The sequence below is a fragment of the Symphalangus syndactylus genome, chromosome 7 (genome assembly GCF_028878055.3).
Source record: "Symphalangus syndactylus isolate Jambi chromosome 7, NHGRI_mSymSyn1-v2.1_pri, whole genome shotgun sequence".
Classification (NCBI taxonomy): Eukaryota; Metazoa; Chordata; class Mammalia; order Primates; family Hylobatidae; genus Symphalangus; species Symphalangus syndactylus.
Window position 1 is genome coordinate 142,385,387 of NC_072429.2, and position 22,731 is coordinate 142,408,117.

At 62.1% G+C, this 22,731-nt stretch overlaps 3 protein-coding genes and 1 pseudogene across 15 annotated transcripts in view; 1 reads left to right on the forward strand and 3 right to left on the reverse strand.

The window, feature by feature from the left end:
- ZC3H3 (zinc finger CCCH-type containing 3) overlaps positions 1 to 2,714 on the reverse strand; it is a 108,268-nt gene extending 105,554 nt beyond the window's left edge. The window contains exon 1 of one of the 3 annotated variants that reach the window (XM_063643650.1): positions 2,611 to 2,714. The gene's annotated coding sequence lies outside the window, so the exon portion shown is untranslated. Of the gene's footprint in view, positions 1 to 2,545 lie in introns of all 3 variants that reach the window. The other 2 variants (XM_055287505.2, XM_063643649.1) reach the window with 2 other exon arrangements.
- A 1,633-nt stretch (positions 2,715 to 4,347) lies between these two features.
- On the forward strand, positions 4,348 to 12,072 carry GSDMD (gasdermin D). Of its 3 annotated transcripts, XM_063643652.1 has the most exons (13): positions 4,349 to 4,365; positions 7,434 to 7,514; positions 7,720 to 7,837; positions 8,334 to 8,554; positions 8,783 to 8,975; positions 9,599 to 9,767; positions 10,014 to 10,116; positions 10,382 to 10,435; positions 10,754 to 10,840; positions 10,974 to 11,146; positions 11,224 to 11,365; positions 11,464 to 11,537; positions 11,672 to 12,072. In XM_063643652.1, the coding sequence occupies exons 4-13, from the start codon at positions 8,338 to 8,340 to the stop codon at positions 11,912 to 11,914; spliced, it is 1,455 nt and encodes a 484-aa protein (XP_063499722.1). In that variant the 5' UTR covers positions 4,349 to 4,365; positions 7,434 to 7,514; positions 7,720 to 7,837; positions 8,334 to 8,337; the 3' UTR covers positions 11,915 to 12,072. The 3 variants fall into 3 exon arrangements, with proteins under 3 accessions (XP_063499723.1, XP_063499722.1, XP_055143481.1); XM_063643653.1 differs by lacking the exon at positions 7,720 to 7,837 and having other exon boundaries at positions 4,348 to 4,365; XM_055287506.2 differs by lacking the exons at positions 4,349 to 4,365; positions 7,720 to 7,837 and adding an exon at positions 7,228 to 7,244.
- A 2,823-nt stretch (positions 12,073 to 14,895) lies between these two features.
- Positions 14,896 to 15,776, reverse strand: LOC134737266 (splicing factor 3A subunit 2-like; annotated as a pseudogene).
- On the reverse strand, positions 14,896 to 21,364 carry MROH6 (maestro heat like repeat family member 6). Of its 9 annotated transcripts, none has more exons than XM_055287512.2 (14): positions 21,077 to 21,364; positions 20,690 to 20,842; positions 20,326 to 20,480; positions 19,552 to 19,669; positions 19,141 to 19,325; positions 18,911 to 19,048; positions 18,583 to 18,697; positions 18,329 to 18,472; positions 18,075 to 18,248; positions 17,254 to 17,421; positions 16,844 to 16,963; positions 16,487 to 16,589; positions 16,312 to 16,377; positions 14,896 to 16,166 (listed from the first exon to the last, which is right to left on the reverse strand). In XM_055287512.2, the coding sequence occupies exons 1-14, from the start codon at positions 21,362 to 21,364 to the stop codon at positions 15,940 to 15,942; spliced, it is 2,154 nt and encodes a 717-aa protein (XP_055143487.1). In that variant the 3' UTR covers positions 14,896 to 15,939. The 9 variants fall into 9 exon arrangements, 8 of the variants coding, with proteins under 8 accessions (XP_055143487.1, XP_055143486.1, XP_055143485.1 ...); XM_055287511.2 differs by having other exon boundaries at positions 18,075 to 18,251; XM_055287510.2 differs by having other exon boundaries at positions 16,826 to 16,963; positions 18,075 to 18,251.
- Between the last annotated feature and the right edge of the window lie 1,367 nt (positions 21,365 to 22,731).

Below are 22,731 nucleotides of genomic sequence, written 5' to 3' on the forward strand. Positions count from 1 at the left end.
CCCAGCTACTCAGGAGGCTGAGGCAGGAGAATCACTTGAACCCGGGAAGCCAAGGTTGCACTGAGCCAAGATCGCACCATTGCACTCCACCCTGGGCGACAAGTGAAACTGTATCTCAAAAAAATAAAAATAAATTTCTTCAGGCTGAAGAGGATACAATACGGAGACTCAGATCTACAAGAAGAAAGAGTATAGGAAATGAGAAGTGTGTTAGGAAATGAAAATGTTTTCTCTTTTCTCTAAAACAAGTAGCTGCAGCAAAAATAAGATACCAAGGTTTCTAACATATGCAGACGTGAAACACATGGCAACAGTGACGCAGAGGACTCCCGTGCATGGTGCCTCTGAGGAGACACCTGTGCACGCAGGTAAGGACACAGTCCATGGCCTCCACCCAGCCTGCCTCTGTCCTGCTCCCAGGGCCAGCACTAGCGAGGCTAGTGTCACTCCACCTCACATACGGTGATGGGCATTGTGAGGGCTTCTCTAGTGGCAGCAGCAAAGGCAGCTTGCTGGCTGGAGAAGGCTGGCTCCCCAAGCAGAAGGGTGAATGAATGGAGGCTGGGAAGTCCAGGCAGTAGAACAGGCTGACTCAGGCCATGGGAGCCCCAGCCAGGAGTCCCACCTCGCTCAGATGGATCTAGGAGAGGCGGAATCCATGTGAAACCATCTTTGCTTCCTGCTGCCTTGCAGACCCCATCTAAGCACCACCCAGTCGTGTCTATCCTCCCTCCTCCTCGTCCTCTCCCACTGCAACTCTCCCAGCTGAACACTTGAGTAGAGTTTCTGCCTCTCTCCCTCCAGGCAGCCTGCGAGTGGTCTGGAGACAAGCCCGCGGGTGACTCTGGAGTGACCTATGTGCCAGGACATGGGTGACCATGAAAGGACTCTGAGAATGAATGGGATGAAATTTCCCACCAGGGGGCTTGATGAGCACTTGTGCAGTGGACTAGCCCTGTCTCGTTTCCCTTGAGACTCTTGTGACCACTACCTTGTGACCACCGGGGCTGGCCTGCCGGACCATGACCAGCACATGCAGAGCATTGAGAACGGAATGTTTGCGCCCCCACATGCTAAATTCATCTGTTGAAATCCAAACTGTCAATGTGCTAGAATCAGGAAGTGGGGCCTCTGGAAGGTGGTTAGGTCATGAGAGTGGAGCCCTCGTGAATGGGACTAGTGCCCTATAAGAAGCAGACAGGACGGACGCAGTGGCTCACGCCTGTAATCCCAGCACTTTGGGAGGCCGAAGCAGGTGGATCATGAGGTCAGGAGTTCGAGACCAGCCTGACCAACATGGTGAAACCTCATCTCTACTAAAAATACAAAAATATTAGCTGGGTTTGGTGGCACACACCTATAATCCCAGCTACTCAGGAGGCTGAGGCAGGAGAATCGCTTGAACCCAGGAGACAGAGGTTGCAGTGAGCTGAGATCATGCCATTGCACTCCAGCCTGGGCAACAGGAGCAAAACTCCATCTCAAAAAAAAAAAAAAAAAAAGCAGACAGAGGCCGGGCGCAGTGGCTCACGCCTGTAATCCCAGCACTCTGGGAGGCCAAGGTGGGCAGATCACGAGGTCAGGAGTTCGAAACTAGCCTGGCCAACATAGTGAAACCCTATCTCTACTAAAAATACAAAAATTAGCCGGATATGGTGGCACGCACCTTTAGTCCCAGCTACTCGAGAGGCTGAGGCAGGAGAATCACTTGAACCCAGGAGGCGGAGGTTGCAGTGAGCTGAGATGGTGCCACTGCACTCCAGCCTGGGCAACAGAGCAAGACTTTCCCAAAAAAAAAAAAAAAAATTGCCGGGCATGGTGGTGGGTGCCTGTAATCCCAGCTACTCGTGAGGCTGAGGGGGGGTGGGGGGGTGGGGGGTGGGGAGGGGGGGTGGGGAGTGGGGAGGGAGGTGGGGGGGTGGGGAGGGGGTGGGGGGGTGGGGAGGGGGTGGGGGGGTGGGGAGGGGGTGGGGGGGTGGGGAGGGGGTGGGGGGTGGGTTGTGTGTAGAGCAGGGGGCAGGAGGACCAGCAGAGGTGTCGCCGTGAAAAGGCACGGTGGGGCAGAGTGGGAAAGGCGGGGAGGGGAGGGGGCAGGGGGAGGGGAGCGGGGGGGAGGGGAGGAGACGGTGAGGGGAGGGGCGGGGCAAGGCAGAGAAGCCAGCGAGGGGTGAGGCTGCCAGGACATGGTGGGGACTTCCCCGGCACCCCAGACCCCCTCGGGAGCTGCTGCCAGGCCGGGACAGGGTCTGGCAGGCACCCGAAGTCCCGCCCTGCGCAGGGCTGGTTCCCGAGGCCGGGTTGTCCAGGTCGCGGTCAGGCGTGGGTCCTCGTGCCCTTCCCGGCTCCGGGATCACCTCTCTCGCTGGTCCCCTCCTCCGTGCTCTAAGCGCCTCCACCCCAGCGCCTGTCTTGGCTCCTAGGACCAGGGGCCCGGACGCTGCTCAGGGCTGAGGCGCCCCCTCTGAGGGGCTGGCCCCTCAGCCGCACTCCGAGACAGCCGCCCCCGGGCCCGCCCTTCCTTGCAGCCCCGCCGCCCGCCGCTCACTCCGCACACGCAGCAGAAGGGACGTGGTGTTCCCCAGGCTCTGGCCCCCCAGGACCTGCGCGGACCTGGCCCACTTCCGTAAACTGGGCGGAGGGATGAACCCCGACACAGGCGACGGAGGCGCTCGCCCTCCCCCTGCAGACTTCCTGCCCTCAAGACTTCGGGCCCCGCCTGTGAATGGGGGCCGGGAGCGCTGGGGCGGGGCCGGCCTCCCTCCTTCCTCCCGGGCTGACCTCTGCCATTCTTTGAGCACTTCCCGTTCGGGGTTATTATTAAAGAACTGAGTGTGGACAGAGCACCTGTCCAGCGCCCAGCTGGAAGCTGAGGTAACTTCGTCACTGCCCGTTGACCTGCGGGCACAGTGGGCCACACCCTCCTCAGCCGTCCGGGCCCTCAACTGCCCCTCCTGGCCACAGACGGCGCCTGCTTGGCCTCAGACCAAGTCCCACAGGGGCTGCCGTGCCTGCCGCCTCCACCCCATTCCCCCACAAGGCTGCGAGGCCTTCCCGGAAAATAGGCCTGGGCTCTTCACACCCCTGCTGGAGGCAAGGCCCGCCCTGCACTCTGGAGGCCGCCACCTCCTGCCGGTGTCTGGGAGGGGCCTGACGCACCACAGACTTAGAGGCAGCAAGGCTGTGCAGGGCTTTCCAGGAATTTTGCTGCGAAGGAAAGGAGAAAAGCGGGAGGAGGGGAGGAGGGAGGAGGCCCAGATGGGCTCACCTTCCTGCAGCGGACAGCCACGGGCGTGGCACCGGCTGCGCACCCTGACCTGTACACGAGCACACACAGCAACATATGCACACACAGGAACACAAAGGCCCACTTACATGCTTATAAATGCGGATGCGTGCCTGCATCAACGAGCTGGAGCACATGGGCAAATTCACGTGTACATGCACTACGTGAACACAAACCCGTGGACACAACACGCACGTGCATGCGCACGCACACGCGCACAAACGCGCACACGCACGTGCATGCACACTCGCACAAACATGCACACAACACGCACGTGCATACACATACAGCACGCACGTGTGTGCACACTCGCACAAACATGCACACAACACTCACGTGCATACACAGCACGCACGTGTGTGCACACGGGCACAAACACGCACACAACACGCACGTGCATACACACGCGCGCAAACGCACACAACACACGTGCAAACACACGCGCACAACGCGCACACAACACTCAGGTGCATAAACGCGCACAAACACGCACAACACGCACGTGTATACACATGCGCACAAACACGCACACAACACGCACGTGGATGCACACACGCACAAACATGCACATGCATGCACCCGCATACAAACACGCACACAACACGCACGTGCATACACACATACAAACACGCACGTGCATACACGCGCACAACACGCACACAGTACGCACGTGGATATACACGCGCACAAACTTGTTAGTCTCTACTCAGGCTCCTGGAGCTTCCTGCTACCATAAGCAAGGATTCTGGGCCCACACCCAGCTAATGGGCTCCAGCTGGGCCAGAGCTAGAAGCCCGCCAGGCTGGGTTGGGTCCCCCTGCCCTAGGTGCCCACTACCAGCCAAAGCTCTCAGGCCTGCCTGTGTCCAGCCTGGGGTACACAGCAGTTCTGGGTTTCTGATTACACAAGATAATGTTTCCTTCTGTTGGCATCTGAATTTCCAGTTATTTGTGGCTGCAGCATTCCAACGCACACACCACCAGAAATCCCCTTCAGCGTACTGGCCTCACACCTACCAGGGCAGAGACCTTGTCTTGTTTGCTGCTAGAACCCGGGATCGCTGGAAGATCATCTAGCAGCAGGTGCTAATACACATTTGTTGGATGAATGAGTGAGTGTGACAGAGCCTTCAGGGTGAGGCTCAGGCCAGGCCAGCCAGGCAGGGTGAGGGGCTGGTGTGGCCCCAGAGGTCTTGGAGGTAAAGGCCAAGAGGCAGAATGTGGTGGTGAAGGGTGGAGGGTGCAGAGCCCCAGGCTGCCGCAACACCCCTGCCCTGGACACCTCCAGCTGGGCTCAAGGCTGGGCTGCAGGATCTGGGTGAGCAAATGAGCCTGCATCCTCCTTGCCCAACCCTGCCCCAGCCAGGACCTTGACCCCTCAGGAGTGGCTGCTAGGACAGGGCAGGGAGAAGCAGCCCCCAACACCTGTGGCCTTGCAGGGATGCTGTGTGCCCGGCCCATTCCATCTTCACTTTGGAGACTGCAGCACAACAGCTCACCACGTGCTGGCCCTGTTACCCAGCAGGGATGGGCTGCCACACCCCAGGGCGCTGGCTTCCAGGGGCAGCAGTGTGTGGGCTCCTTGCCTGCCGGGGTCACGGAGGAAGGCCAGCTCTGCCCAGCAGTGTGTCCTGAGATGAAACCTTATACCCACCTGGTCTGCAAAATAGTACCCAAGCCCAGTGTGGTGGCTCAGCCCTGGAATCCCAGCACTTTGGGAGGCTGAGGCGGGAGGATCACTTGAGCCCAGAAGTTGAAGATCAGCCTGGGCAACAAAGTGAGACCTTTCTACTAAAAATTAAATAATTTAAAAAATTTACAGCCAGGTGTGGTGACTCACGCCTGTAATCACAGCACTTTGGAAGGCCAAGGCAGGTGGATAGCAAGGTCAAGAGATCGAGACCAGCCTGGCCAACATGGTGAAACCTTGTCTCTACTAAAAATACAAAATTAGCTGGGCGTGGTGGCGGGCACCTGTAATCCCAGATACTCAGGAGGGTGAGACAGGAGAATTGCTTGAACCTGGGAGGCAGAGATTGCAGTGAGCTGAGATCGTGCCATTGCACTCCAGTCTGGGCAAAAAAGAGCAAAACTCCGTCTCTCACACACACACACAAAATTAGACGGGCGTGGTGGCGCACGCCTGTAGTCCCAGCTACTCGGGAGGCTGAGGCAGGAGAATCGCTTGAACCTGGGAGGCAGAGGTTGCAGTGAGCTGAGATCGCGCCACTGCACTCCAGCCTGGTGACAGAACAAGACTCAGTCTCAAAAACAAAAACAAAAACAAAAACTTAGCCAGGTGTGGTGCTGAGCACCTGTAGTCCCAGCTACTCAGGAGACTGACAGGAGAGGATCACTTGAGCCCAGGAAGTCAAGGCTGCAATGAGTGGTGGTTGCGCCACTGCACTCCAGCCTGGGCGACAGATCTTGCCTCACACAGAACAAAACAAACAACAAAAAATACACAAAAGAGCCAGGAGACAGCACCAGAAGGGACCCACAGGGCACCACCGCGTCCCCACTGTGGTCAGGCCTGGGAGTGGGGCCCAAGCCCAAGTGGCCCCATCCACAACCCCAGAGAAACTGGGAGGGCCGGGTGTGAGGACTACCGTGTGCAGGGATGGGCTCAAGGCCCCTGGCCCTGGGCCCGCCATGACTTAGGTCAGTAGGGCACTGAGGGAGCCTGTGCCAAGACTAGGTGTTGCTACTGGGCACTAAATTTTTAAAATAACCACTTTAATGAGACATATAATTCCCATACCATACAATTCATCCATTTAAAGTGTGCAATTCTGTGGGTTTTAGCATATTCAGAGGTATGCAAACATCACCAACGGCCAATATCAAAACACTTCCTCACCCCAGAAAGAAACCCCAAACCAGCAACCGTCGCTCCCACCCCCTGCCCTGGACACCGGCAGCGCCATCTCCCTTCTGCCCTCTAGACGTGCCCATTCAGGACACATCATGTGAGCAGGATCACGCCGTCCGCTCCGTGTGCCTGGCTTTTCACTTAGCATCATGTCTCCGAGGTCCGTCTGTGTCGCCCGGTGCATCAAGGTCTCATTCCTTTTGACCGTGGGCACCGTTCCATGGCCTGGATTCCAGTGCCTGGACTGGCCATGTTTAGTCTACGCACCCCTCAATGGATGGACGGGGTTTCCACCTTGCCGCTATGGCAAAGGATGCTGCCGCTATGACGATGGACGCTCCCGCTATGACGATGGACGCTCCCGCTATGGCAAAGGATGCTGCTGTTATGGCGAAGGACGCTGCTGTTATGGCGAAGGATGCTGCCACGAACTTTGGTGCACAGGCATCTGTTTGCATCTTTGCTTTCAATTCCTGTGGGCAGAGCTAGGAGTAGAATTGCTGGGTCACACTGTGACTCTTGGAGGAGCTGCCAGGCTTATTCCAGAGGGCCGCACGGGTTGACATTCCCACCAGCATTGCACAAGCGTTCCAGTGACTCCACGTCCCCCCCGCGCTGGTTATTCACCTTTAGTAATACGACCATCTTTGTCAGTGTGCAGTATCTCTCTGTGGATTGCATTTGCATTTCCTTGATGACTAAGGATGTTGAGCATCTTTGCATTTGCTTGAGGGCAATTTCTACATTTTGTACATCTTTGGAAGATCTGCCCAGACCCTTTGGCACAGGCCCAAAGTTGTTTGTTTGCTTGTTTTTGAGACGGAGTCTCACTCTGTCGCCCAGGCTGGAGTACAATGGCATGATCTCGGCTCACTGCAACCTCCGCCTCCCAGGTTCAAGCGATTCTCCTGCCTCAGCCTTCCAAGTATCTGGGATTACAGGCACGCGCCACCACGCCCAGCTAATTTTGTATTTTTAGTAGAGATGGGGGTTTCACCATGTTGGTCAGGCTGGTCTTGAACTCCCGACCTCAGGTGATCTGCCCGGGCACAGGCTCAGAGTTTTAAGAAAAACCACAAAGTGCTATGAAGTTTGAGGCTACCAGGATGGAGCGCCAAGCCAAGGTTCCTCGGGACGCGCGAGGCTGCTGCTCCAGGCGGGCTGGCGGGAAGAGGGGGCGGGAAAAGGGGGCAGGAAGGGGGCCGGGGCGGGCTCTCCGGAAAGGTTCCGGGAGGGCGTCCTGGGCGGGCCCTGCGTCAGGTTGCAGTTTCACTTTTAGGTCTGGGCACCTCCAGCTGCTGCTCCCCGGACGGCTCCCAGGGAGAGCAGACGCGCCACCCTCGGGGCGCCGACAGTCACGGTGAGCTGCGCCCCGCCCCCTCCCCCGGCCTGGCTGGAGCTCCCGGGTGGGGGATGCTGGCCCTGCTGCCCCAGCGTTCGCCCAGAAGGCCCCGCGCCGCACACAGGGGCGGAAGCTCCAGGCTTCAGGAAAGGCTACCCTTGGCCAGCCCAGGGGCCCGGCCTTTGGACCTGGGCTTGGGCTTGACTCCCAGGTGCCCATCCAGGTTCCCGGGCTGGTGCTGGTCCCGCCCTCAGCTGCCTTCTGGGCCCAGTCTCCACTTTCAGCAGACCCGGCACTCAGAGGCTTCCTGGAGCAGCCGCGGCCCCTCCACAGTGGCCCAGGTGACCCATATCCCAGCGGAGGCCCGCCATGGCCTCTGACCCCCAAAGCCTCAGCCTTGGACGGGTGGCTCATGGAGCTGCAGGCACAGAGAAGGCCCTGGAGGACGCACTGGGCTGGGGCAACACTCTGGCTGGGTTGTGCAGTGGGTCCCTGTGCCACACTCAGGGGTGACAGCTTGTTTCCTCCCAGCCAGAGGCAGCCATTCCAGTGGACAGAGCCCTCTGTGTTAGAGCAGGTCTGGGCATCAGGCCCCACTGTCCCTGGCTGGAGGTGCTCATGGTCCCGTAGACAACAGGGAGAACACTATTTCTGTGTTGGGGGGCGGCCAGGGACAGGAGCTTTCTGCTAGTGGGAGCATCCCAGGATGAGCTGGGCAGGGCTGCTGTGGAGGGAAGGAGTCCCCCATCATGGGAGGCTTCCAGGTACTGACCCTTCTTGCACTCCCTCCCGCCCTCCCCCTGAGGGCGCAATGCCTGACCCATTTCCCCTCCTCAGGAGCATGGGGTCAGCCTTTGAGAGGGTGGTCCGGAGAGTGGTCCGGGAGCTGGACCACGGCGGGGAGCTCATCCCTGTGACCAGCCTGCAGAGCTCCACTGGCTTCCAGCCCTACTGCCTGGTGGTCAGGAAGCCCTCAAGCTCCTGGTTCTGGAAACCCCGTTATAAATGTGTCAACCTGTCAATCAAGGACATCCTGGAGCCGAATGCCCCGGAACCAGGTGCCTGATGTAGTGCTGAGACGGAGCCCCAGGGAGGCTGGATGGGAGAGGGGAGCGGGTTGGGTCCAGCCAGCCACCCACCGGGCTCTGCAGGCTCTCGCTCTGGGCCTCTGTTCCAGAGGCCAGGGCCTTTCCAACGGTCCCTCTGCCCTGGGGCTGGGACAGGGCTGGTGGGGGCGGGGGACAGGCAGGGCGGTGGGCACGGCCTCAGGTCTGGCCTTGCTTTAGATTTGCAGCGTGGCAGCAGCTTCCACTTCTACGATGCCATGGATGGGCAGCTGCAGGGCAGCGTGGAGCTGGCAGCCCCAGGACAGGCAAAGATCGCAGGCGGGGCCGTGGTGTCTGACAGCTCCAGCACCTCGATGAATGTGTACTCGCTGAGTGTGGACCCTAACACCTGGCAGACCCTGCTCCGTGAGAGGTGGGCCCTAAGAGGGCAGGGCCCCACCCACCCCAAGCAACCCTGCTTTTATTTATTTATTTATTTAAATTATTTTTTGAGGTGAGGTTTTGCTATCTTGACCAGGGTGGTCTTGAACTCCTGGCCTCAAGCAATCCTCCTGCCTCAGCCTCCCAAAGTGCTGGGATTACAGGGGTGAGCCACTGTGCCCGGTCCCAGCCTTGCTCCTGGGAAGGTCACAACCTTGGGGCATCAGGAAAGTCCCAGAGGCAAAAGAGCACAGTGGCAGGAACCAGGTTGCAGGAAGGAAGCTGCAGGGGTCATCTGGGGCCTCAGCTGCCAGGACTGGATCCTAAGGACCAGACTGAGCCCCAACCTGCTGTGGGGACAAGTGGTGGTGTGAACATGGGGGCCCAGGGGAGGGGGCCGCTCCTCGAGTCTGGACTTGGAGTCTCCAAGTCCACCTTTCCTCATGGGATCCCGTCCCCGTGGGGAGCGCACAGAGAGGCTTCCAGTGCCCAGGCATCCACAGACCTCTGGAGGGCCCCTCTGCACCACCTCCCCCAGTGGCATGGGGCTGTCAGGGGAGGGAAGACGTCTAGGGGGACTGCCACCCAGTGAGCTTGCTGCTCCTCTGACCACAGGCACCTGCGGCAGCCAGAGCACAAAATCCTGCAGCAGCTGCGGAACCGCAGGGACAATGTGTATGTGGTGACGGAGGTGCTGCAGACACAGAAGGAGGTGGAAGTCACGCGGACCCACAAGCGGGAGGGCTCAGGCCGGTTTTCCCTGCCCGGAGCCATGTGCTTGCAGGTGTGTAGCCAGCCCTGGGCCACGCCTGGCCCCACGTGGGCATGCAGCGGTGGGTGATGGAGGCAGCGGGCTGGGCTCTGCCAAGGCGCCTCAGAGCAGCTCCCAGCCCTGCGCTTGGCTGCGGAGCCGAAGTCACCTGGCGGCAGGCCTGCCCCCAGCACCCAGCTCACACCCGCACCCAGCCCACACCTGCACCCCACAGTCCGGTGCCCAGGGCCCAGCCCTAAGCCCATCTCCATGCCTCAGGGTGAGGGCCAGGGCCACCTGAGCCAGAAGAAGACGGTCACCATCCCCTCGGGCAGCATCCTCGCATTCCGGGTGGCCCAGCTGGTTATTAACTCCGACTTGGGTGAGCTGGAGTTGGGGGTGTCTCAGGCCCAGGCTCTGGCAGAGAAGCAGGGAGGCCTGGGGAGAGCCAGCCACCAGCTTGGGCTGCTGTGAGCCCCTGGCTGAACAACGTCCTGTGTCTGGCAGGTGGCTGAGGTCCTGTGCTCTGGTGTGTGGGTGATTGGGCAGGGCCTGAGCTGGATAAGGGAGCTTCTAGTAGGGGAGGGGAGGGGATGCTGAGATCTAGGTGACATGCCTGTCCCTGTCTGCTCCCACCTGGCTGCCAGACGTCCTTCTCTTCCCGGATAAGAAGCAGAGGACCTTCCAGCCACCCCCGACAGGTGAGAGCCAAGAGCCCCCAGCGTGGGGTGTCCAGTGGGAAAAGCACACTCCCTTGGCAATTGAGGCCTTTTCCTCGTGTTCTCAGGGCACAGGGAGGCCGGGCAGCTCCCTGAGGCAGTGGGCACCCCCCATACACACACACGGGGCAACACAGGACAGCTGACCCTGGGCCTCCCTGGCCTCCCTCCCTGCCCTGGGCTGCCAGTGTTGGCGGTGGTGACCGGGGCTGTGACGGCCCCGGGAAGGCCTCAGCCCTCTCTGGCTCAGACACCCATCCCCTGCACTGACCAGCCCTGCCCTCCCATGCCCCTGCCCAGGCCACAAGGGTTCCACGGGCGAAGGCGCCTGGCCACAGCTGTCCTCTGGCCTCTCCACGATGGGGTGCCTCCCCAACTTCCTGACAGGTCAGTGCCCTCCTGACCGCCCCGGGGACCTTTGGTGGGCTCTCCTTCTGCCGCCTGGGGTCTGCCTGTCCTGACCAAGGCTTTCCAGGGCCCTGTAAGCACCCGGGCAGTGCCAGTTCCTCTGTCCCTACAGATGGGGTCCCTGTGGAGGGGACGTTCACTGAAGACTTCCAGGGCCTACAGGCAGAGGTGGAGACCATCTCCAAGGAACTGGAGCTCTTGGACAGAGACCTGTGCCAGCTGCTGCTGGAGGGCCTGGAGGGGGTGCTGCGGGACCAGCTGGCCCTGCGAGCCTTGGAGGAGGCGGTGAGCGGGGGAGGGTGCCCGGGGCACACAAGGCCTGCCCAGCCAGCCAAGCTCACCTGCCCTTCCCATGCCTGCAGCTGGAGCAGGGCCAGAGCCTTGGGCCAGTGGAGCCCCTGGACGGTCCAGCAGGTGCTGTCCTGGAGTGCCTGGTGCTCCCCTCCAGAATGCTGGCGCCGGAACTCGCCGTCCCTGCTGTCTACCTGCTGGGGGCACTGACCAGTGAGCGGCCCCTGGGGGCAGGTGGGGGGTGGGAGGGAGGGAAGTGGGCTTTCCCAGGTGGGCCTTCAGGAACCCCCTCTTACCTGACTCTCTTCCAGTGCTGAGTGAAACACAGCACAAGCTGCTGGCGGAGGCGCTGGAGTCGCAGACCCTGTTGGGGCCGCTCGAGCTGGTGAGAGGGTTCGGGCTGCAGGAGGATGGGCTGAGCCAGTGGAAGGGGCCCTGTGGCACCTGGGAAGGGGTGGTACGGGCAGGCACAAGGTGCCCAGTTTCCCCATCTGACACACTCCTGCCCTGTCTTGGCAGGTGGGGAGCCTCTTGGAGCAGAGTGCCCCGTGGCAAGAGCGCGGCACCATGTCCCTGCCCCCCGGGCTCCTGGGGAGCAGCTGGGGCGAAGGGGCACCGGCCTGGGTCTTGCTGGACGAGTGTGGCCTGGAGCTGGGGGAGGACACTCCCCACGTGTGCTGGGAGCCGCAGGCCCAGGGCCGCGTGTGTGCACTCTACGCCTCCCTGGCACTGCTATCAGGACTGAGCCAGGAGCCCCACTAGCCTGCGCCCGGGCATGGCCTGGCAGCTCTCCAGCAGGGCAGAGTGTTTGCCCACCAGCTGCTACCCCTAGGAAGGCCAGGAGCCCAGTAGCCATGTGGCCAGTCTACCATGGGGCCCAGGAGTTGGGGAAACACAATAAAGGTGGCGTACGAAGGAAAGGCTGGTAGCAGAGTTGTTGAGGGGTCCTGGATCTGGGGTAGGGTGGGTAGGGGTGGGGACAGTACCCATGCATGATCAGGAGGGACATCAGGGCCACGTGCAGGTGATGTCTGCATTGTCCGGCTTCTTTTGCACCCTGGAGCCAAGGGGAGCCCCATGCTGGGCTTGGCCGCTCCCTAGAGTAATGGGCCCGTGGCCCTGCCCACCCCTGCCTGTGTGTTTCTCTGCCTGTGAGGAAGGGCAGGGCGATTTAGGTGAGACAGTTCCACCAGGCGTGTCCATGGCTGAGGCATGGCAGTAACCTCTGCTTCAGGGAGCTTGAGGCATGTGCTGCAGAAGGGTGTGGCCATCCTCGGCCCACAGGGGCTTTAGGGGTGCAGGTGTGACTGATGACAGGCCCTGCCCTCCTGGGGCCACACAGGAGGTTCCTGAGAAGCAATACTAAAGAAACTGACCTTTGGTCCGTTTCACCCACATCTGCTTGCCTGAGCTAAAAGCCTGGAGAGAGGCAGTCTCCTGGCCTGTGGGAATTAAGCAGGTCCAGAGTCACATCCAGTTGCTTACTTGCAGAAGCTGTGGCCTCCAGGTCCAGGGAGGGACACACAACACTTGATGTGGCCAGGGAGTGACTGTTCCTGGGAGAGTGGACAACCCTCCTTGGTGGGGACCAGTCTACCTGCACACGGTCGCCAGCCTTCCCCGCTTCTGTCAGGGCACACAATGGCCACACAACTTTCAGAGCTTGCAAAAGAGAAGGAACAGTGGATTTGGCTACAACTGGGACATTAAATTCACCAGAAAACCTGGTATCCGGGCCCAACAGTGACTTTTTTTTTTTTTTTAGACAGAATCTCTCTGTCGCCAGGCTGGATTGCAGTAGCGCAATCTCGGCTCACTGCAACCTCCGCCTCCCGCAATTCTCCTGCCTCAGCCTCCTGAGTAGCTGAGACTACAGGGGCGCACCACCACATCCAGCTAATTTTTGCATTTTTACTAGAGACAAGGTTTCTCCATGTTGGCCAGGATGGTCTTGATCGCTTGACCTTGTGATCCACCCACCTCAGCCTCCCGAAGTGCTGGGATTACAGGTGTCAGCCGTCGCACCCAGCAGACTTTTTTGTTTTTTGTTTTTTTTTGAGATGGAGTCTCGCTCTATCACCCAGGCTGGAGTACAGTGGTGCCATCTCGGCTCACTGCAGGGGTTTCACTGTGTCAGCCAGGACGGTCTCAATCTCCTGACCTCGTGATCCGCCCGCCTCCGCCTCCCAAAGTGCTGGGATTACAGGCCTGAGCCACCGTACCCGGCCTTTTTTTTTTTTTGAAAAAAAAAGGTCCTCCTTTGAAAACCCTTTCGGGTGACTTGAAAGGGTGAGTGGGGTGGGAGTAGCCCGGGTCCTAGAAAGCATTTGGAAAGGCAGGCACAGCCTCGGGGCCCTGAGACTGGCAAGGCCATGCCACGCGACAGGCCACACCTGAGCCCCATCTTGAGAGCTGCACCACCAGTGAGCTCTCCAGCAACATGGCCCATTAGAGATTGTTTGGGCATCAAGGCCAAGACTGTCCTGGCCCGCTGGCTGGAGGTGGAAAGGGAATGAGTGTCAGGGCGCACCTGCCCTCTTGCCCTCCAATCTTAGACTCTGTTGGAAGATTTGCCCTGGGGTGGGCTCTCTGCAGGTGGATCTGATGGACCCTGGGGCCACAGCATCCCCATGGAGGGACCAGCCCACTGTGCCACCAGGAGCCTCCCAGGAATTCCAGCGGGGAAGAGTCACACTCCAGAGGACACGTGGACTTTGCATGAACCTCACTCCTCCTGGCAGGGCAACCAGGTTCTGGGCAGTGCCAGAGCAAGGTGGGGCTGGACACACTCCTAACAGGCAGCTGTGTGGTGCAAGCCTGCCTGTGCTGCACACAGCGTGCCACAGGATGGCAGGGACTCTCCCGGGCACCATGAGGGAGAGGGAGGAGCACAGGAGTGCTGCCTGCCCACCACAGCCAGCTCCTCATCTCAGCCCCCATCTGGGGTGAGCGTGGCATCACTGTTGGGTTTGCCCACCAGACTGTCCAGCGTGCTGTGGGGTGTGGGCAAGCCTGTGCTAGGTGGGCAGCACATGCTTGCCCTGGGGTCTAGCTCCTGGTTGCAAGGTGAACAAGGAGGCCGGGCTGGAGTGCAGTAGCGCAATCTCGGCTCACTGCAACCTCCACCTCTCGCTTCCCTCTTTGGGGCTGCTACTGAGAGGATCCATGTGGCTGTGTCCTGAAACCCATCCCCACCAGTGCCGAGGGTGTGCCCCCCATGGGTGCTCCTAGCCTGTCCCGGGAGGTGCAGACCTCGGACAGATGGCTGGCTTGAGAGCTTCCTGAAGGCTAGCACGGACGCCCATGGTGCTTCCATCTGGCCTTCACTGGCTGGCCTTCTCTTGATCTGTTTCTGGTATGTTGAATCCCGTTTTGGTATCTTCTGTGGAGGATCCAAACGAATCCACCAAACCTTGCCCCTGACTCCACAAAGACCCATGCCCTTGACCTGATCCTCAGCTTCCTGCATATGGCCTGCAAAGAGACACTCACCCCAGTGCTGACAGCTCTAACCCCATCCATTCCATGCCTGTTAGACCACAGTGCAGCTTCTCTGTCTTAGGGTTAACCCAACCTGACCTGGCCACAGCCTGTGTCTGGAGCCTGCCTGACCTTTAACCCTGCTGCCAAACTGGCTCTTTACCTGGGGCCGTATCAGGGACTACGGCCTATTACCCCAGCCCGAGCCAGATCTTGGACCAGGGTCAGCTCCCATAACCACACTCAAAACAGATGCCCAACGCTTTCCATCCATGTGTGTTTATTTTAGATGCTTTCCGTGTGGGAGCTGGGGAGACAGGTCAGTAGGACCCCATGCCTGTGCCCGAGGGGCCCCAGTCTGGGCAATGGTCCCAGCCCTTCACAAGGCTGTGCACACTCCCTGTGCACTTGCGGAGGCTTCTCTGAGGAGGAGGCTGCGAAGGAAGCCTTGAATGCAAGGACATTTCCAGGCAGGCATCCTAGGTGCGGGGATCTGCTGCCCAAAGCCAGAGAGGTGAGGTCACAGCACTGGCAGCTGCCAGAGCAGCCTCTTCCTCGTGTGTCCAGTGGCGCGTTCCTCATTCAGCCCTGGGAGAGGTGCTGGGGTAGTGTCACAAGTGCTTGGTCTGATTGGGCGTGCACACGGGACCCCTACATCTGGACCCCCAGGTGTGATCCGGGGCCTACGTGGTCCAGCTTGGGGGGACACCGGGGCCAGCTTCTGGAGAGGGCCAGGCTCCCATGAGGCCTGACATAATGAACAGGGGGTGATGATGGCCTGGCTGAGAGGGCACAGCAGGTGTGGCCGGGAGACAGGTCAATACTCTTCAGCAGAGAGGATGCCCGCCAGGAGCCTCAGGATGCTGGCAAGGAATGGGGTGAGGGATGAGGATCGGGGGTGCAGCTGCAGGGCTGGCCAAGGCCCGGACAGGCCACAGCGTCTGTCCAGGCATGAGGTGGAGACCCAAGAGGGCAGCCTATGGGACCACCAACTTTGGGGTCCCCCACCAGACTCAAAAGGCCAGGTGCCATCTGGGCCAGGAGCCAGGCCCAAGGTTGGGACACGGGGCATGCTCCAGGGGGCTGTGAGAACAAGAGCCCTGACGGGGACAGATGGGTGCTGGCTGTCCCTCTCTGTCGCCATCAGGGCGGTGGGTGCCTGAAGAGGGGTCGCGGGGGTGGGGGGTGGGGGTGGGCACTGGCGTCCAGCACCAGGCCCAGGGAGCCCCTCCGTCAGGGCGGGGACGGCTGCTGTGCGTGTGGGGTGCCTGAGTCGGACCCTGGCCCGCGGGCCCCAACCCCGAGCCTCAGGCTCGGCGGGGTCCGGAGCAGCCCCAGCGGCCCGCGAGGCTCCGGCGCTGGAAGGGGCTGTCGGCGAAGACTGGTGGGGGCCGGGCGGGGCGCGGGGCGAGGCGGAGGAGGCGGGGCCCACGGGGGCGGCCCCGGGCGCGGGCCAGCATCGCCACCTGCTGGGCGGACACGTGCGCTGCCGCGGCCACGGCCGGCTCGGGGTCGCTCTGCAGCCGCCCTAGGTCTGCGAAGAGATCGCGGCTCAGGCTGGGGAGCCCAGGAGGGCTGAGTGCCCGGGCCGTTGGCCCTTCACCCACCGCTCCCGTCCACTCCGCCCTAGCACCAGCCACCTCTCCAGGACACCATCCCCTGGCAAGGTGGGGCCTCACCCTGGAACAGGGAGTCCAGCAGGTCCTGGTTGACACAGCCGGGGCTGGCGTGGTGGACAAGGAAGCCTGGACCACAGCAGATGCATGAGTGCGGGCCCCACAGCCCCACAGGGGGAGGCTGGCCCAGCTCCCAAAGCCCCGGTGCCAGGGGCAGTGTGACCCCGGGCGGCCTCACCTATAAGCACGGCGGCTGCCCGGCGCAGGGGGTCCTGTGGACTCCGCAGGTAGCCCTGGGTCTGGCTCAGGAAGTTGGGCACGTGGCCCGGGTATCGCTGAACCTGGGGACAAAAGGGCTAGTTGCAGGACAGGAGGGCTGATCCTGAGTGTGGAGGAGGTTGCAGAGCTGAATCCAGGGGCTGGGGTTCCAGGGGAGCCCCCAGGGCAGGTGGCATGGTGGGAGGCCTTGGACTTGCCCCACCAGTAGCCTATCTGGTTTGGCTGCAGTAGAAACGGTTTGGGGGCCCCGGTGAACCCTGGAACAAGTGGGCTGCTGATCATACCCCCTTGCGGTCACCTTGCTTCCCCTACTGACCAGGCGGCAGCAGAGGTGGCTCAGGGCTTCAGGGCTGTCATAGTGGGCCACGGTGACCATCTCCTCCAGCAGGCCCCAGCAAAAGGCCTGGTCGCAACGGGCCAGGGTCCACTCTGAGCTCTGGGATAGGGGAAGGGAGCCGGGTCAGGGGTCCAGGAAGTAGAAAGGCGAAAGGTGGGGTGGGAAGAGGGGGAGCAAGGGCATCGGGTGAGGGGCAGAAGAGCCCAGGGCAGGAGGCCGGATTGAATCCACTCAAGGGAAGAACAGTAGTAACCTGGCCGCCCGTCACGCCTGCCTCTGAGGTCCTTGGGATGGGTGAGTCCCTGACCTGTAATTGTCGGAGGGGAGGCACGGTGGGAGTGGTGAGTGTTGGATGGCATCGGGGTGGGATGGTGTGGGGGGTTGCTGACCTCAGCAGCGTCCCTGCTGGGGTCATGCAGACGCAACAGCAGCGGCACGAGACTCTGCAGCACCAGCTTCCGCAGGGGGCCGCGGAGCCCCAGCCGGAGCCCGCCCCGGCCCCGGCGCACCAGAGTCCCGAGGAGCCCGACGGCCGAGGCGCGGATTGAGTCCCGTGTCTGCGTGGGAGGGCGCAGTCAGGGCAGGCGGAGACTGAGAGGGGCTGCAAGGGTGGGAGGGTGCGGCCAGCGCGGAGCGAGGAAGTGGGGGGTCTAGAGAAGGCTGCTGACTCGGTGTGATCTGGGGACAGGGAACTGGGCCTCGAGCTGGACCTGGTTGGGAAGCCTGGGGAGCCCCTGCAGGGGGTGGGGCTTGAAGGGATGGGGTCTGGAAGGAAAAGTCTAGCGGGGAGGAGCTTGGCGGGACACGGCCTTGGAGGGGCGGAGCTGGGCGACAGCGGGCGGGAGGGGCGGGGGCGGTCAGAAGGGAAGAAATCTGGGACGGATAGACTGGGGGGACGCGGCCTGGGAGGGAGAAACTGGAGGGGCGGGGCGGGGCCTGGGAGCTCGTGGCCTGGGAGGGAGAGACTGGGGGGCGGGGCATGGAAGGGAGAAACTAGAGGGGCGGGACGGGGCCTGGGAGGGAGAGACTGGGGGCAGGGCATGAGAGGGAGAAACTGGAGGGGCGGGGCGGGGCCTAGGAAGAAGAGACTGGAGGGGCGGGGCGGGGCCTGGGAGGGAGAGACGGGGGGCGGGGCCTGGGAGGGAGAAACTGGAGGGGCGGGGGCGGTGACAGCGGGAGGGGCGGGCCCGGAGGCGGGGCGTTTGCTCACGTCGTCCAGCAGCGGAGGGAGGCGCGGTCCCAGCTCCGCGCTCAAGAGCCGCACAGGCGCCCGGGGCCGCAGCAGGAGCCTCCTCAGGGCGCCCAGCGCTGCACCTACGAGCCGCGCGTCGCCTTCGCCCAGTGCGCCCAGGAGCGCCGGCAGCAGCGTGCTCACGTGCCGCACCTGCTGGGACTCGGGGTCAGCCTCTTGCAGACCTCGCCGCGACCGGGCCAAGCCCCTCTCCACCCCTCCCCTTCTCTCACCTTCCTGCGATTCAGCGCGAGGTGGCCCAGGCCCAGCAGGCCCAACCAGCGCACAGTGGGTTCGGGGTCTCCCTGCCAGGTGAGGAGTCGCTCCAGGATGACCTCCTCCCGCAGGAGCCGTGCGGTGGGCCGGCTCTGCAACAGCTAGGCGAGGCACACGGGGTCAGCACGCCCGCGCTCCCCGTGCAGGCCGCTGCGACTCAGGGATCAAGTCCAGAGTCACCCTTCACCACCCATCCGGGAAGCAGGCTCACCCCTGTGAAGAAGGCCATAGCCGTGAGACGCTGCGGGTCGTCCGCGCTGCGAAGCCGAGGAAGCAAGTCTGCGAAGAGGCCTCGCAGGTGGTGGTCGGCATGTGCCACCATAGCACTGGGGTGGGTGGAAATGGGAGCTCTCGCTCCGTTTGGCGGCCTTACTCCTCGAGAAGACCCCATCCCAACACCACCCTCATGCCCCTGCCTTTTCTCTGTCCCCCTGCCCAGCACCTGGCCAGCAACGACTCTCTTCCTGGTGTGACACCCTTGGGCCCCTCCTCTCCCTCCTCACCCTCCTCGCCCTCCTCACCCTCCTCGCCCTCCTCACCTGGCCAGCAGCAGGACGCCCTCCAGGTGGGTGTGGGCTCCCACCAACCTCCTCCAGCCTCCTGCCTGCTCCATGCATGTGACCACCATGCGGCCTCCATCCCCGGTGAGCAGGGCCTTCAAGGCCTCCACGGCGCAGCTGGTGGTGGGGACAGTGAGCAGGTGGGCAGTGGGGGCTGAGAGGGTGACACCATGCTGGCCCACCCTACGTAACCTGGTGTTGCCTCTCACCTGGCATGGCTGTGTGGTGGCCCTCGGTGGGACAGAACCCAAATCTTGGGCATGTCGGGGGAGCACGGGCTGCGGGCCAGCTTGTGCAGCTGTGTGACCAGCGCAAGCAGCAGATGTGGGTAGAAACCCCTTGTGGCTCCCACGCAGCCCGAAACAGCCAGCATCTCCCCAAGAGCACGTGTGGCCTGCAGAGCAAGTGGCCCACTCAGGCCTGGGGCACGCCTGGAGCTGTGCTGGGCAGCAGAGGGACAGGTGTGCCATCGACAGGATGGAGACTAAGCCTCAGACACGCGTGGGACATTCCAGGAGCAGTTACCTAGGTGCAAACTCCCTATCCCCAACCTCCCCCCTCCCCCCGCCCCCCACGCCTGCCCCCGCCCCTGCCCCCTGGTAATGGCTGGAGCCACCTACCGCCAGCGCCTGGGGCTCAGGCCCCGAAGCGCCCTTCAGTGCCCACAGCAGTTGCACCAGCACCTGCCCATTTACACGCTGGTTACGGCTTAGGCTGCGCCAGAGCTCGGCTGCTGCCCTGAGGGTTTGGAGGGGGCTGGTGTGAGACAAGAGATGGGTGGGTGTCCAGGGGATGTAGGGAGTCCCCAACCAGGGTGGAGGCAGCCAGTAGGACTCCAGCAGGGGAGGGTCAGGAAACCACCACCCCCATCTCCCCCCATCCCCAAATCTCAGAGAAACAAATGAAGTGTTAATTGTGCAGACCACAACATAGCCTGTCTTAAGCTGAGCTGCCGGGTGGGGACCCACTGGGAGTCCCATTGGGTCAGCGACAGTGAGATAAACCTGGCATTATTTAAAAAAAAAAATCGTCACAGAGAATAAAACCAAAGATAACTTCTGGGGCAAATTAACCAAAGAGCCAGGGGTGACCAGGCACGTTAGCCCCCCAGCCTCATTCACCCCACTCCGGAGCCAACCCCAGGACGGTATCCAGGGGAGACCACCTGAAGATAGAGGAGCCCAGCATCAGAAACTCTGTGGCAGGGTGTGGGGGGAGTTTGCAGAGCTAAAAGTGAGGGGAGCGGGAATGGATACGGGGCACGAGTCACCGCAGGGCTGGAATAAGAGGCCCTGCCCCCTTTCAGCTCCCTCGTCTGGGGCCAGACTCCACCGCCAAGCAGGAAGAGGGAAGGAAGCCGCGTGGGGACCGCAGAGCCAGGACGGTTGGGTTACCGATCGGGGGGCAGAGAGCGGGGTAGCAGCGCACACACCACGTCCCGCGCGTGCTCCAGGGCCAGTGCGCTCAGCACTCGCAGGGCCGCCCTCCAGGGCCTCCCCTCTGCTAGGCTGGGCACCTGCGCCAGCAGCCCGCGCACCAGAGCATGCACCTGGTGGGGAGGGGGGCAGACTTCAGCAGTCAGGCCTCCTCCACCGTCCATTCCCCTCTGGCCTGCACCCCACCTCCACCCAACCTGATCCCGCCTGGCAGGAGCAGCCTGAAGATGGCAGGGTCCGGCTGTGCTCTCCAGGCCCCTCCCACCACCTTGGTGCCCGAACAGGCAGGATTCTATAGGGCATGGAGTGGGTGGAGGCTGACCTGGTCCTCCAACCGCTGCCCCCGGGCCTCCAGGGCTGAGGACAGGGTGAGCGCTGTCGCCTGGGTCCCTGCAAAGCCAGCCTCCTCCAGGCAGGCAGCCGTGTACAACTCGAGGTCGGCAAGAACTCCCTCCTCCCAGGAACTCTGGGGAACCTAGGGCAGGATGGGGGGGGCGTCTGAAGTGCCCAAACCTCTCCTAGCTCTCCTCCTGGTCCCTCAGCCTCCCACCCGGCTTCCTACAAAATCCCTTGCTCCTCTGTTGCTCACCAGCCTGTTTCACCCTGACCTCCCCCGGGGCCAGCACCACCCCCCGCCACCCCGCCTTCCACCTAGCATCCACAGGATCCCCAGGCCGGTTCCCACAGCATCCCTTCCCTCACCCCTCACCTGGTGGGGCCCCTCAGGGGCTGGTTCCAGGGCACTGTTGGGGGAGCAAGGCTCGCTGCCAGCTTCAGGGATGGTGGCCCCACGTCCAGGCTCAGCCTCAGAGGGGGCGGTGAGTGCCTGGGTCTGTGGCTCAGCCTCAGGTTTGACCTCCCAGGACTTGGGCTGAGGGCCTGTGGAAGGGGGTCCCTGGGGCTGCCCATGCCTGGCCCGGATTCCTTCAGTCAGTGCTGTCAGGGTTAGAGCCCCCACGGGAGCCTCCCGGGCCCGGCCCCACACACCCCCAGCCATGGCGGCCCTTGCCTGCAGCACCTGCCACTGCTCCTCCCGGGAAGTTGTGCCCAGGACTGACCTAGAAGCCTGCCCGGGCGGGACCACGGACGGGCGTGGTGGCGCGTGCGCGAGCGTGAGCTTGCGGGGGCTGGGGAGCCACACGGAGGTGCCTACAATGGGCCTTTGAGGGGCCCTCCTGCCTGGGCTGCTGGAGGGGAGTGGCCACCTGGAGCCTGAGTGCCTGTGGTGTGGCTCTACCCACCAGGGCCCTGAGAACAGGATCCCCAAGAGCTGGCAGGTCCACAAAGGGGGAGAAGGGCCCCCACCCTACCAGCCCCTGTTGACCAGGAGGCTCAGGGGAGTTTTGGACAGCTCTGAGGAGGTCCTCGCAGGGTCTAGGAGTCTGGGCCCCACCCTGAGTCGAGGCCTGATTCAGGCCTAAGCGGCAGTCAGCTCCCCACTGGGCCTGGGGCTAGGGGCTGGCCCTGCCCCCTGCACACTGGCTCTGTCAGACACCTTGGAACAGGCATGACTGGGTGAGCTTGGGGCAGCCCAGAGGGGTGGAGGGGGCAGTGAAGACACCAGAGGAGCGGTGGCCCCTCCAGAGCTTGTGCAGGCCCATTCTGGGTCCCAGGTCCTTGGCCACATCTCATGTTGAAACGTAATCCCCAGTGCTGGAGGTGGGGCCTGGTGGGAAGTGATTGGATCCTGGGGGCGACTTCCCCCTTTGGTGCTGTTCCCATTGTCAGAGTTCTCAAGATCTGGTTGTTTGGAAGTGTGTGGCACTGCCCCACCCCTCCCTCCGGCCATGTAAGACCTGCCTGCTTCCCCTTCCACGAAGACAGTAAGTTTCCTGAAGCCTCCCCAGCCATGCTTCCTGTACCTGCAGAACCACAAACCAATTAAACCTCTCTTCCTTAGAAATTACCCAGTCTCAGGTATTTCTTTACAGCAGTGCAAGAATGGAAGAATACTGCCACCCTGGCTGGGCCCCTCGGAGTGCGCGGGTGCCCTGGGGGTGCCTGGGGTGTGGTCTGTTCTGTCCAGTGTGTGTGAGTCTGTATCTCTCTCCTAGCTCGTACTCCCCGGGGCTGGACTGGGCCTCTGCTCAAGTCCCCACCCTTCACGCTCAGCCAACCACACAGTGGCGCTGCCCACCCTGAGCCCCGGGGAGCCAGATGAGCTGGTCTGGTGGAATGCCTGGGCAGACGGAAGTGCCCCTGACGCACCCCAGGCGGCCAGCATTCCCCCCACGCCCTTGCCTGTCTGTGCCACCTCAGGCTGCTTGAACAAGAGAGGCCCAGGCCCCCAGCCTCCACTTCCTGCCAAGCCTAGGAGCTCTCTCCCAAGCAGTTCCTCTGAAGCTCATGTTGCCCAAACTGGCG